At 41.1% G+C, this 15295-nt stretch overlaps 1 protein-coding gene across 2 annotated transcripts in view; it reads left to right on the top strand.

Annotated features, from left to right (window-relative positions):
- TRABD2B (TraB domain containing 2B) overlaps positions 1-15295 on the top strand; it is a 444269-nt gene that overhangs the window by 396423 nt on the left and 32551 nt on the right. For both annotated transcript variants that reach the window (XM_061630445.1, XM_061630443.1), the window contains one exon: positions 6391-6481. In XM_061630445.1, the coding sequence (XP_061486429.1) occupies positions 6391-6481 (91 nt within the window). The remainder of the gene's footprint in view (positions 1-6390; positions 6482-15295) is intronic.

Raw genomic sequence — 15295 nt, 5'->3', positions numbered from 1 at the left:
CAGAGTAGGGCATGGACTTGAACTCAAGAAAAACGTAATCACCGGAGAAGAAATAAATTAAAAGTATCAGGGACGTTTCCGTATATGGATTCTTGTTTCTGTAAAGATTCATTTTTCATGGTGGATTTGAATGCAAAAAATGTTTTCCTGCATATTCTGAACACATCTTTAAAAAGGCAAACTGCATCTCAAAATGTGTGTGCAAACTGCCTACTAGAGATATGGGATGTTTGAAGCCTCACTGATGGAAAATCTGGGTTATATAGCTGGTAGCTGGAACCATCTGACTTGTTTGTTCGTGAAACTGGACCACCTTGGGTAGAACATTGGCACCCATTTCTCTAACATACAGTTGATTTTTTGATCATTTTTCATAATGTGGAAACCATTGCAGAGTAGGGCATGGACTTGAACTCAAGAAAAACGTAATCACCGGAGAAGAAATAAATTAAAAGTATCAGGGACGTTTCCGTATATGGATTCTTGTTTCTGTAAAGATTCATTTTTCATGGTGGATTTGAATGCAAAAAATGTTTTCCTGCATATTCTGAACACATCTTTAAAAAGGCAAACTGCATCTCAAAATGTGTGTGCAAACTGCCTACTAGAGATATGGGATGTTTGAAGCCTCACTGATGGAAAATCTGGGTTATATAGTTTCAGACTGCCAGAGTGGGGTTTAACACAGTTGAATCTCTTCTATACAAAATATTCTCTGCACATAGAAAACTATGGGTGGTGTTCAGTTAAATAATTGGGCCAGCTCAAGGATTACCACTAGTGCAATGTGACTTCTGCCCCTATTTTCACCTAGTGTGTGCCTTGTGCCATCCCCAAATCTCCTGCAGAGTTTGGGAAAGCCCCATAACAGTTGTAGGGAGTGTGCAGGGGGAGGGCAGTGGCATAACATGCTATTGCACAAGGGGAAATCCTTGTGCTGATGGAACCAGCAACTTACTTAGTACTACATTGAATACAACCATATATGTCAGTGATAGGGGTTCTAGTCTAGCTTTCTCCTTGACATGCTGGTTTTATATGTGCAGGCCACATTTTGCACAGAGAATTCCTTCATGTGAGTATCCATTTGCAGTCTGAAGTGGTATACAGCCTAGACCCAAGTTTGCCATCTCTGTAAAGAGAATGAGGCCAGTATCACTTCAGAGTTCAGTAAGGAAGCCCTTCTCCTTTTCAAGGTTTGCAAAGTTGCAACCCAAGACTTTTCTCTTTAAATCTGTTACAGACTTGGAAGACAAGGCAGCCATAGCTGTCCAGTCCTGTTTTTGCCACACAAACGCACACACACACACACACAGGACTAGGGATGGGATCTATTGGCTGGTGCCAGTTCAAAAACATTCTGTTGACCTAACAAGCCGGTATTGTTCGAGTATGTTCTTTGTCTGCTAGCTGCTGCTTTTACCAATCTGTTTGTTCCCCCTTGCCAAAAAAATTAATATTGATATTTTAAAAGAAAATATCAATATTTTAAAAGGAAATATAAATAAAAATATCTATAAAATTATTGTTCTTAATATGGATATTTTAGAAAGTAGCCATGTAAAATCGCTACATAAATACCTGGTCCATAGTGACAGAGAATAAGTTAATTAATGGAAAATTTGCCACTGAATCTGAACTGGGTGGAATTCTAGCACATCTCTACACAGGACACACACAACCTGCCATGTGGCACACATTGAGTCTTGCTTATCATAGCAGGTGAGGGAGGGGCAGATGGCAGGGGAAATGCTCCTGATTCAGCAGTAGATTTAAATGTAAAGGGGGGGACCTCGGGATTACAGTTTGGCCTACTTGGTCCTTATCGTAATGGTTTCCAAATGCAAGAAAAGGCAATATCTTATAATGTTTATGAAGCTGTGCTGCTATGTTTGTGGAAAGAGGGTGTTCTCTGCCATACTGGACCTTAAATAAAGGAATATGGATTAGCAAAAAGAACGTCTGTGGGGAAACTGAAAGTTTGCTGTATTGTAAGTTTATGTCATGGCTGTTTCAGTCTTTTACTGACAGCAGATGGAAAAGAGGTATCTGTGTTATGTCCAAATTGAGACCTATAGTGCCAAAATCCTCTTGAAATTGCTTAGCACTGGACCATGAGACAGAGATGGGAGAGAGCCCACAATCTTCAAACCAGTGGGGAAAACCATATCGGAACTGGTGCAGTGCGCTAAAAGTTTTCAAGATTGCTTTTTGCAATGCAATAGCATAGGATTTTTTTTTTCTCCCAAGGACTTGCATCAATTTTGGATATCTGTTTCTTAAATAATCTGTATAGGCAAGCAGTACTGGCAGTGTTGTCTTGGAGCTGACCACAACCTGGGCTAGTATTTATGGGAAATATCTGTAATGGTGAAGTTGCAGGATCCATGCCTATTGTTCCTTCATTTTGCATTTTAACCAAAATTCTTGAATACTTACAATGGAATCAAATCAATGACTCACCAGTGTACTAGCTCTCAAACTTCTGAGGTCATGTAACACATTTTTGGGATCCTTGTATTTGCTTTAGTTATAAGCCAGTTAGTAAACCAGAATCAAACAATTCTCTAAAGGAGTGAGTGGAATGCTGGATCAAGTTGGGACCTGAAAATGTAATTTTAATTGGGATTTATTGTCTGTTTTTGTTTTAAGTTTCATTTCATATGGTAAGTGTTCTTACAAGTGTCTTTTGGCTAGAAAATACTACTTTATGACTCTTGCAAATAGTACTAAAGTTTCTACATGCATATCACTCTTGCAATGGATACTGATTATCATGCTTTCTCTGTAGTATAAGCAGGAATAAACAGAGGAGAAATAATTTAAGAGCTTGTAATCTAAAATATTGTTGAATATTCAGCAGTGTTGAGTCTCACTCTGAGCCTGCAAAGAAGATCCTCATGCAAAAGCAGACTGGTGCACGCAAATCCCTGTATTGAGGGATGGGGAGCCTCAGGCCGGTGGGCCTAATCTGGCCTACTAGGCCTCTGAGCAGGCCTCTTCTCCTTCTCCCCCACTGCTGAGATGTATTCTTCAGTCAGCTGAGCTTGAAGCTTCCTTCCTTCCCAGGATCTTTTCCACACATACACTGCTCAGTTGATTGTAATTTACAGTTTTCCCACTCCTTAATGTTTTGGGAGCCACAAGCACAAAAATATACTGCCTGTGTGAAATATACCTGGCAGTCAGCTCTACATGTGCCATTCTCCAAGACTTTGCTCAGTGACATCACCAACCCACGGTGATCAGTCTCAAATCAGATGTGTGTTGCATCACAATGCACATCACAATGCACATCCAAGCACTTTCTACCCTATCTTTATATCTATCATGCTGGTCTGTTAGAAGCTGTATATAGCTTTCTAAAAAGTGGGGAAAAGTGCGATGATGCAGCCAGCAACGTGTCCTCTCGACCTTTGCCCTTCTTGGCTTATTAAAGCTTGCCGAGGGGGTCTGACCGGGTGATCCAGGGTGTGGTCAACGTATCATTGCAGGAGGGAGTAGTTCCAGCCGCCTTGAAAGAGATGGTGATCCAACCACTCCTGAAAAAGCCCACCCTGGACCCATTGGTTTGTGACAACCACCGACCGGTTGCAAATACCCTCTTTTTAGGGAAGGTGATTGAGAGGGTTGTGGCACAGCAATTGCAAGTACTCTTGGATGAAACAGATTATCTTGACCCATCCCAGTCTGGGTTCCGGTCTGGTTATGGGACTGAATCAGCCTTGGTTGCCCTGATGGATACCCTTTATCAGGAGAAGGACAGAGGGAGTGTGACCCTGTTATTCTAGCTTGATCTGTCAGCGGCTTTTGATACCATTGACCATGGTATCCTTCTGGGCTGACTTGGTGAGATGGGTATTGGAGGCACTGTTTTACAGCGGTTCCGATCCTATCTCCAGGGTCACTCTCAGAGAATAGCATTGGGTGACTGTCTTTCGGCCCCCTGGCAGTTGTGCTGTGGGGTGCCGCAGGGTACCATCTTGTTCCCCATGCTGTTTAACATCTATATGAAGCCCTTGGGAGCAGTCATCAGGAGATTTGGGGCGAGGTGTCAGCAGTATGCTGATGATACCCAGCTCTATTTCTCCATAACATCTGAATCAGGAGAGACTGTGCAAGCCCTGGACCGCTGCCTGGACTCGGTGGTGGACTGGATGAGGGCCAACAAACTGATTCTGAATCCTAGCAAGATGGAGGCACTGTGGGTTGGTGGTTCCCGAGTTCGGATAATTGGTCAGTTGCCTGCTTTGGATAGGGTCGTACTCCCTCTGAAAGAGCAGGTCTGTAGCCTGGGGGTGCTACTGGATCCATCTTTGTCGCTAGAGGCCCAGGTGACCTCCGTGGCTAGGAGTGCCTTTTACCAGGTTTGACTGGTAAGACAGCTGCTGCCATTTCTGGACCAGGATAGGCTGGCCACTGTTGTCCATGCACTGGTAACCTCCAGGCTGGATTACTGTAATGTGCTCTATGTGGGGCTGCCCTTGAGGTTTGTCCGGAAGCTGCAGCTGGTGCAAAATGTAGCGGCAAGACTGCTCACGGGAGCAGGGTATCACCAACATGTCACCCCGCTGCTGAAAGAATTGCACTAGTTTTGGTGTACAAAGCCCTATACAGCTCGAGACCACCTGAAAAAACGTCTTACCCCTTATATACCCAGTCGATCACTGCGCTCTGCAGGTGAGGGCCTCCTGCAGATACCATCTTATCAGGAGGTTCATTCTGCACAATATAGGAAACATACCTTTATTATTTTATTTTATTTTATTTTATTTTATTTTATTAAGCTTATATACCGCCCGACTAGCAAACAGCTCTCTGGGTGGTGAACATAAAAACATATACAATAATAAAATTACAGGATCTAATACAACAAGTGTATAAAAGTACACCATCTAAAATAAAATTACAACATTTACTCAAATTAACTTAGATTAAAATGCCTCAGAGAAGAGAAAGGTTTTAACCTGGCGCCGAAAGGATAATAGTGTCGGTGCCAGGCGTACCTCCTCGGGGAGACTATTCCACAATTCGGGGGCCACCACTGAGAAGGCCCTAGATCTTGTTACTACCCTCCGGGCCTCCCTATGGGTCGGGACCCGGAGGAGGGCCTTCGTAGTGGACCGTAGTGTATGAGCCAGTTCATATCGGGAGAGGCTTTCCAGCAGATATTGTGGTCCCGCGCCATATAAGGCTTTATAGGTTAGTACCAACACTTTGAATCTGGCCCAGAAGCATATTGGAAGCCAGTGCAGGCAAGCCAGAACAGGTGTTATATGCTCAAACCGCTTGGTTCTTGTTAGCAGTCTGGCCGCCGCATTTTGCACTAGCTGTAGCTTCCGAACCGTCTTCAGAGGTAGCCCTACGTAGAGCGCGTTGTGGTGGCACCTACCCTGTGGAATTCCCTCCCCTTGAATATTAGGCAGGCGCCATCTCTGCTATCTTTTCGGTGCCTTTTGAAGACTTTCCTCTTTCAACAAGCCTTTTAAGTTGAGACCTATCCCAGTCTGCGTCTGTGTTAGAATTGCTTGTTAATATGTTTTTTTAATAATGTTTTTAACCCTTTTTAAAAAGTTGTTTTAAAAGTTTTTTTAAAAAAACGTTTTTAACGTTTTGTTTTAATGTATCTTAAGGTCTGTTTTTATGATGTTTTAAAGTGTTTTTAGCGCTTCTGTTTGCTGCCCTGGGCTCTTGCTGGGAGGAAGGCCAGGATATAAATAAAATAATAAATAAAATAAATGCAGACAGAGAAGCAGGCATGAACTTGATGGTTGTTTTGTCACATATGATAGGGAAATTGTTGTCAATATGGATCTCTGGAACAGAGGAAGGCATCTGCTTTTGTGCCTGTATGATAATTTAGAAGTGTCTGTGCAACTGTGTTTTTGCTAGCTTATGAAAAACTATGATATGTTTTCAGAAGTTATGTTTTCCTTATTTGCATTCACCTACATTTCAGATAGTAATTGGAGATTCAATCCTAGTTTGTATGTTTCGCAATGCCCACGCATGAAGTTTCCCTGGATCCCTTCTGTATTTTGAGGGATAGAAGTTCTGTGTAAGCAGAGCTTCTGGAGGACTGGGTGTCAAGAGTGGGCCCGTACATTACTTCTTCCGCATGTCTGCATCAGTGGGAGTACTCCACCCTCAGGGACTTTGAACTACATGAGCTGGGTAACATTGGTTTGCAAAGCTTCATCGGTTTACACAACAATGAAGTTCTGTTGGGAAATCAAGATACTGGTTTGTTCTTCAGTTATAAGCTTCTTGGATGTATCGCAGAACAGGTCCAGTACTAAATAAAATAAAATGTTCAACATAGAGGTGGAGCTTTCAAAATATAATATTCCTGAGCTTTCTGAATGACTCTTCTATTTGTCCAACTTTTAGGTCACTTCCTGGGCAATAATACTGTTATTGATGTGCTGAGACAAGCTGGATTTGAAGTAGAACATATACCTGCAGGACAATCCATAGAAAAGTAAGCTTAATTTGTCTTTATTTCTCTTTTTTCTGTGAATAAGCAACTCTGTTTCACTTGCATGAGAAGGGCATTTGCAGATTTTTAAAAAATGCATTGTCCACAAAAGTATAGCCCATTGTACAAACATCAGGTTGTAGAATATTGATATGATAAAGTATTTCAGAATTTTTCAGAGCCAAAAAAAGGTTTTCTTCAACCTGCCAGTTTCAGTTTCTCATTTTTCCAGTCTTAAGTTCAGTACACCTCATTTCCACATCACCTTGTGATTTTTTTAAAAAGTCTGCATTAAAATTCATACACATTTCCACACATAATTCACACACTTTTTCATACACATTTCTTCTGATATACACATTTGTACACATTTTTGCATAATACATATATTTTTGCAAACAGTTTTGCCTAATATAATGCAATATGTTCTTTCACTAATATACTCATTTCTATATGCATTTTCTGGTTAGAGAACTGCATCACAAGATTTGGAGAGGTGTGAATTTGAAATGGTAGTTGTGGCTCAGCTTATGTATGTTCAGGAAGTGCAAATTAGGTAGGTTCACATTAAAATGTAAACCAAACTAATTTCTCCCACATCCCTGTGTGAAGGACTGTGTCTTACAGAATTCTACCAATTTTGAAATATATCTTCCATATCCGAAAGCAAGTCTAAGTGACTTCTTTCGAATTCACAATCCCACAGATACAACTTTCATCAAGGAAAAAAATCACTTTTCCCTAATATACTCATCTTTGTATGCATTTTCTGGTTAGAGAACTCCACTGTTATCTAACTGTACAGAAACTTTCTAGAAATATGACAGTTGACATGAGGAGTTGAACAAACTATAACAAAACAGGAGTCTACCAGTTCTATTTTCTCTTTTATCCATCCATCCATATCCTAGATGCCAATTGTGGCTTGCTTTTTTTTTTTTAATAATGGGCCCAAATAGTCAGCTTTTGCTGATAGTCCTATAGATTTCAAGGTCATGGATAAAGATATTGCCTCAATAGTTCCATTCGTGAAGTAAATATTAATTTTAGAATTCAACAGAGATGAAATACAACTTTGCCAGCATACCAAACCAAGTTGGGCACATAATATCAACGCACTTCTGAAGAACAGAGTAGATTCTGAGAATTCTGCAACAATAGAGAGTCATCACTGGTCACAGCTGCTTTTTGAATTGCTCTTTTTCATAGGCTCTTTCAAATTAAATGGGTAGCAGATGCTGTATTAGATCTGCTCAGTGGAATTGATACAGAGTAGAACGTCTTTACTCTTTCCCTGCTTTTTCTCCCTATAAAATAGGAGAAAAGTGATTAATATATTTGTTGCTGCATTGAATCAAAGCACTCAAGGATTTACATAATATTTGCCAGACTCATTCATAATTAGAAACCATGACCACAGACATAAGTGCTGTCCCTTCCCTTTTCTCTTCTTTTGTTCTTGCAAGGAGATTGAAAGCTTCCACTTTAGATTTTTAAAACTAACCATTGTTCCCTCTTAAGATCTGAACTTGAGGAACTGTGATTTATTTAAATTATTTTTAGTGAGAACAAGCCAAGATCAAACCATGATTTCATATTCTGGTTTCTTCTCATATTATAAACAGACCACTGTTTCTTGATTTCAGATGTCAAGGGGAACTGAGGTTAGTTTAAAATTGAAAGCAAAAGCTTTCAGGTATGAAAGAGTAAGAGAGCAAGGAGAATAAGGGAGCCTGAGGCTCACTCTGACCTATTTGGCAAATCACGTGTTTCTCTCTCATCTGAACCTGTACATTTTCCTAAGTCTCTATGAAGCAGGAATCAAACAGCCAGAGATTGTTTGAGCTCATAAACACACTGGTATTTCATCTTGGGGAAAACCAGCTACTCAGCATTTTTAATAAATAGTTCAAAAATATTTTTTTTATCAAACACGTGTTTGGTAAGGCAAAAAGGACAACAGACACCTACTTGCTCATGTATACCATGCTTTATGTAATCTTTTGTTGTGTGATTTAGATGTAGCTTAATTATCTCTCTATCCTTCTTGTTAAAAGACAATTTAGAGTGTATGTATTTATTGTTTATTACAAGCTAAATAAAAAAGCCAAATCCTGCATCCTTAACTATTCAGTTCATATCCTAATTAAATTTGAAAAATACGCCTTTTTTAGTCTGCTCATAATAAGTCCTTTGTTTAATTTTTGAATAACTTGGTCTATGAGAGCCTTTCTTGTGCAGCTTGTAAAACCACAACCCTTATCCAAATTTGCAGCCTTGTTAGCCTTCGTGCCCCAATTTGTTATTGCCATGGAGCTTTTTACTCCACCATCCCACTCTTCCACCTGTCTTTTATTTGACAATATGATTTGCAGTAGGCTGAAACTGGGATGGGTGAGAATTAATCAGAACATTTTAACATGCATGTGCACATATGAATTCTTAGTTCAATCTAAATTTGTGGGTATACAAAGACTGAATGCTTTGGAAATTGGTCACTGAAAATATGCACACCAGATTTGCAAGGAATTCCCATCTGCTCATAAAATAGTTTCCTTTGTGATTTTATTACATTTATATTTCCAATTATCTTTCAGTCATGAAAGTCAAGAAACTTGGCTGTTCTGGGTAAATTTTAGATAAAAGAATTAGAGAAATGCTTTAAAATAAGATAAAAATATATCTTAAAGTCTGGTTGCTGTAATAAATGTCCCATAGATTTCAGTTACAGAAGAAATGGCTTCCTTTTAATAATCACACATATCCATCAAGATATACCCAGAGCATCAAACTTTCTTTTTACTTGTTCTTAAGGAAGTTTGTTAATCTGGTAGCAATTTCTTGGTGATTTTAACCAACAAGTTTATACTCGCCCACAAAAGAATTCTTTGATGATAGCCTGCATTGCACTTTTGAGCCATCTAGGGATAATGAGAAAGATACAGAAAATCTTTTTAGCTTCTGTACTCAATTCTTCATAATTTCTTGCCCGATTTGTCTTTAGGACGGCACAAATATACAAGTGTACATGCTACCAGTATTCATTCAGAAAACAGTAGAAAGTCAAGTATGGGCCTTATTGAGATCCCTCTGATGGTTTATGGAACAGATAATAAATTCCTTCTTCATTTTGCTTAAAATGTTTAGTACACTTTCTTATGACACAGAAAGCTTTTTTTATCTTGGGCTCTGTGAAAAATGCAATAAAATGTTTGCTTCATCATCATTTGTTCTATATTTATTTGTTTATTTGCATTTATAGGCCATCCTGTAACATTAGGACTGTGGGCTAGGATGCTACAATTCACAAAGTGCCCTGTGAAGAGGGATTAATTGTTAAACCACTCTGGAAACTGTAGCTCTGTGAAGGAAATAAGGGTTTCTTAAAACTCTGAGCACCCTTAATAAACTACAATTCCCAGGATTCCTTGGGGGAAACCATGACTGTTTAAAATGGTATTTAATGGTATCATAATGATATAATACTGCTTTAAATGTTTAGTACAGATGGGGTCTGAGTAGGTAAAATTGGAGAAATGCAACCTTCAGGTACTCTGGTCTCAAACTGTGAAGGACCCTAAAAGTTCAAAACCTGCTCTTTGAGCGCTGGTGTTAATATTATATTGATCACTCAGTCCCAGTTAGCAATCTCACATCATACTGTAGTCTAACTGAAGCTTCCGGGGCCATTTTCAAATGCAGTCCTGTGTTGCAGTAATCCACTTTAAATAATTGGAGTGCCTCTAGTACAAATCATACCTCTTTACCACTCCAAATTACATTGTCAGGGAAAGTAAATCTCTCCAAGTGATTACGGCATGCAGATTGGAAAGTGCTTATCCTGCTTTCTTTCATACTGCACTTGTATCTTGTAGATGGAACTCTTCAGCTTGCAGTGATATTCCTCTGGAACAAAGTGCTGCTACACTTTGTACCATTCCAAGTGGTTACAGAAGTATCAAGTGGTATCATGTGCCTAGAGAGAATGCCTGTTTATCTGTTGAAGTCTGTGCTCTGTTTGCAGTCACTCAAGTGTGTCCAGCACTTATTTTCCCCACCTATTCAATCATGCCATCATGCTAAGAAGCCTCACACATTTGTCTGAATGGCTTGCAAAGTTAATATCTTTCAACTGAGCAGTGATAGTTTAGCATGTGTTGAAATCATTACGGCTATTCATGAAGGCTACTGCAACCCACCACCCACTTGCTCCAGTTTTTCTGACTTTAATGGGACAACTTCAGAGTCAATATGGGGCACTGTAATTGTAGGCCACAATCCTCAAAAGGTCTTCCGTATGCACAACAGCTGTTTGCCCAAGAGCTTGACATCAGGAACTTCAAATAACAACCCAAGAATTGCTTCCACATGTGGAAACGTGTTTCACATAACTAATTGTGCACATGGCTTATCCAAGAGCACTGTGTGGATAGTGGCATTATATAGTTTAGTCACTAGGTGGTACTGGACTTGCTTGCATCGGGGTGGACTTGCTTGCATCTGTTCTTCATGAAGAGAGGAAGTAAAGTTCTTGCCAAGCTCCCTGACTGGTGGGTCTTCTAAGCAAGCACAAATTAGCAGCTTCTGCTGCTCATAGCTGTCAGGATAAAGATCTCAGCTTTAGCTCACTGCCCACTTAGCCAGAATGCTATAAAAGTACTTGAGGGAGATTCAAAAGCAGTTTATAATAGTTCTTAAATAAGTGGTTTGTAGATCAAAACTTTAGCTTGTTATGTATTTATTCATCTTCAGAGGCCCTTCTCTGGGTGCCTCTGCCAAATGAGGTACAACAAGTGTCTACAGGAGACAGGGGCTTTTTTAATGGTAGCATCCAATGAAGCTCGCCTGATGCCTTCATTATGGTACTTTTGGTAGCAGATGGAGACTTTCGTTTTTGCCTAAGCCATTTTAAACTAACTGGTACTATTTTGCAAGTGGGATTCAATCATACACCAACAAATTCTGGTTGCCCAGTTAAAACTTGGCACTCTTGTGTAACATACCCACTTACACACACACACACACACACAAGTTGGTCTTTAGTGGTAAGAAAATGCACTGTGGATAACAATCACTTGGATAAATTGGATAAATGCGATGGATAACAATTACTTGATGCAACACTGTATAACCTCCTTGCAAAACAATTAGAATGAATGCTCAGTAAACACATTGTCTGGAAGCAATCTAAATGTATATTTTAGTGCTTTTTAATGCTGTTTACATGGTCTCTGCTGATAGATTTATCTTTTTTTAAAAAATCCTCCAAAATAAGGCCTCTTGCACAGGATAGTAAAGTAGCCAGATGCAAAAGAGGACAAGGCTCTTACATCTTTAATAAATATGAAAAAGATGGAATTTCAGCAGGTGTGGCTTGCCATCAAGCTACATCTGCTGAAATGCTTTCCATCACAAAACTATTAAAAGTTCAGGAGCCCCTAGAATGACCTTCCCTGACCTGGTACCCTCCAGGAAGTACAATTCCCATTATTCCTGACCATTGACTATGCTGGCTAAGAATGATGGGAGTTGTAATCCAAAACTTTATTTATTTATTTGTTTATTTATATCCCACCCTTCTTCCCAGAAGGAGCCCATGGTGGCACATCTAGAGGGCACCAAATTTGTGAAGGTCCTCTAAGCCGCCCTGGGCTCCTGCTGGGAGGAAGGGCAGGATATAAATCAAATAAGTAACAAATAAATAATTAAAAAGGTGTGTAGCCTCTGCTAGATATATTGGTGTATAAGGGAAAGATAGTAGCAGTTGCCATTCCTTACTGTCTGCCTGAAAGAGGCGGTAGTGAGACCACTCCTGAAGAGACCCTCCCTGGACCCAGAAAATCTTAAGAACTATAGGCTGGTAGCAAATGTTCCATTCCTGGGCAAGGTTCTTGAACGAGTGGTTGCAGGCCAGCTCCAGACACTCTTGGATGAGACCAATAATCTGGATCCATTTCAGTCGGGTTTCAGGCCTGGTTTTGGCATGGAAACAGCCTTGGTTGCCCTGTATGATGACCTTTGTCGGGAGAGAGACAGGGGAAGTGTAACTCTGTTGATTCTCCTTGATCTCTCAGCAGCTTTTGATACCTACGACCATTGTATCCTTCTGGAGAGACTGGCTGAGTTGGGAGTGGGAGGTACTGCATGGCGGTGGTTCCACTCCTACTTGACGGGTTGGCTCCAGAAGGTGGTGCTTGAGGAACATTGCACAGCACCCTAGACTCTCCAGTATGGGGTTCTGCAGGGGTCAGTTCTGTCCCCCATGCTGTTCAACATCTACATGAAACCGTTGGGAGCGGTCATCAAGAGCTTTGGAGTGCATTGCCATCAGTATGCTGATGACACGCAGCTCTATTTCTCCTTTTCATCTTTTTCAGTTAAGGCTGTCAATGTGCTGAACCGGTGCCTGGCTGCGACAATGGACTGGATGAGGGCTAATAAACTGAGGCTCAATCCAGACAAGACTGAGATGCTGCTAGTGAGTGGTTCTTCTGACCAGATAGTGGATGTCCAACCTGTCCTGGATGGGGTTGCACTCCCCCTGAAGGAGCAGGTTCGTAGCTTGGGGGTTCTCCTAGAACCATCTCTGTCACCTGAGGCTCAGGTAGCCTCAGTGGCACGGAGTGCCTTCTACCAACTTCGGTTGGTGGCCCAGCTATGCCCCTATCTGGACAGGGATAACCTGGCTTCAGTTGTCCATGCTCTGGTAACCTCCAAATTAGATTACTGCAATGCACTCTACGTGGGGCTGCCTTTGAAGACAGTTCGGAAACTGCAGCTTGTGCAAAATGCAGCGGCCAGATTGGTAACAGGGACCAGACGGTCCGAACATATAAAACCGATTCTGGCCTGCTTGCATTGGCTGCCTGTATGTTTCCGAGCTCGATTCAAGGTGCTGGTTTTATTTATTTATTTATTTATTTATTTTATTTCATTTTTAAACCGCCCATAGCGAATAGCTCTCTGGGCGGCGTACAAAAGATTAAAAGTACAGAAATACAAAATATCACAATAAATAAACTGAAACAAAGAGATTTAAAATTGTAACATTAAACACTTTAAAATGCCTGGGAGCATAGCCAGGTCTTAACCTGGCGCCAAAAAGATAGAAGCGTCGGCGCCAGGCGTATTTCTTCAGGGAGGCTATTCCACAATTCGGGGGCCACTACAGAAAAGGCCCTAGATTGAGTAACTGTCCTCCGGGCTTCCCGATGGGTTGGTACCCGGAGGAGGGCCTTAGACGCTGAGCGAAGTGACCGAGTCAGTTCATAGCGGGAGAGGCGTTCCACAAGATACTGCGGTCCCACGCCGTGTAAGGCTTTATAGGTCAAAACCAGCACCTTGAATCTGGCTCGGAAGCAAATAGGTAGCCAGTGCAAACGGGCCAGAACAGGTGTTATATGCGCTGACCGGCTGGTCCTCGTCAGCAGTCTGGCTGCTGCGTTTTGCACTAGCTGAAGCTTCCGAACTGTCTTCAAGGGCAGCCCTACGTAGAGCGCATTACAGTAATCCAACCTAGAAGTTACCAGAGCATGAACAACTGAGGCGAGGTCATCCCTGTCCAGATAGGGGCGTAGCTGGGCTACCAACCGAAGGTGGTAGAATGCATTCCTTGCCACCGTGGCCACTTGCGCCTCCAGAGACAAGGAAGGATCAAAAAGAACCCCAAGACTACGAACCTGTTCCTTCAAGGGGAGTGTAACCCCATCTAGAACAGGGTAAGCATCCACCATCTGGGCAGGGATTTTGACCTATAAAGCCTTACACGGCTTGGGATCACAATACCTAATGGAATGCCTCTCCCGATATGATCCCACCCGTACACTACGTTCAAGATCAAAGGCCCTCCTCCGGGTGCCTACTCCGAGGGAAGCTGGGAGTCTGGCAACAAGGGAGAGGGCCTTCTCAGTGGTGGCACCCCAATTATGGAATGATCTCCCTAACGAGGTGCTCCTGGCACCAACACTGTTATCTTTTTGGCATCAGGTCAAGACTTTCCTCTTCTCCCAGGCATTTTAGCATGTGTTTTAAATTGTTTTAAATTTTTAAATTGTGTTTTAAATTGTTTTTAAAAGATATGTTTTTAAATTTGTATATTTGTTTTGATGTTTTTAGTTACTGTAAACTGCCCAGAGAGCTTCAGCTATGGGGAGGTATATAAGTACAATAAATAAATAAATAAATAGAAGAAAACAGTTACTAGTTTTGACATGAAAACAGAATTATGCATTGTGAGTATAATGAGGCTTTTGCTGTGAGCAGCAGTACCATATTAATTTACTCCTTCCCCTCTGAAGTGTATATTTAACTTGAGTCATGGTGTGATGCCATTAGGCCATGTGCTTCTCTAACTCTGGCCAACATAAGTATCTGTCCCTTTTAGGAAAACACAATATGAATGGATTCCATGCTATGGGGGAGGAAGAGTGAACACAATCTAGGACTGCTATTTTTGGTAGGAGATTCATGTTTCTTTTAATATGAAAATCCACCCTGAAATTCCAGTTGACACCCAAAGTGAACTGTTTAGGCAAATATGGAAGTGTCTACTCAGCAGAAACAGCTGAGGAATTTCAAGGGAACTAAATGAGTTTTGGTTACAATCAGTGACATTTCTCAGAATACATCCGGAAGTGTGTTGCATGTAAAGTGTCATACACTAAAATTCAATGTAGCCGTTTAACTGGAAATGCAAGCTGAATTCAACACCAAAAAAACTTCTGGTCAGGTCACTAAATAAAAATGTTGCTGGACTATGCACAGAGCAGCAGAGGTAGGCAAACCCTGCAGGAAACATTTCCAAGATATCCTGGCATT

Source organism: Rhineura floridana, chromosome 6 (assembly GCF_030035675.1).
Source record: "Rhineura floridana isolate rRhiFlo1 chromosome 6, rRhiFlo1.hap2, whole genome shotgun sequence".
NCBI classification, from domain to species: Eukaryota; Metazoa; Chordata; class Lepidosauria; order Squamata; family Rhineuridae; genus Rhineura; species Rhineura floridana.
Note: the sequence above shows the minus strand (reverse complement) of the source record. Positions and strands in the feature narration are given on the sequence as shown.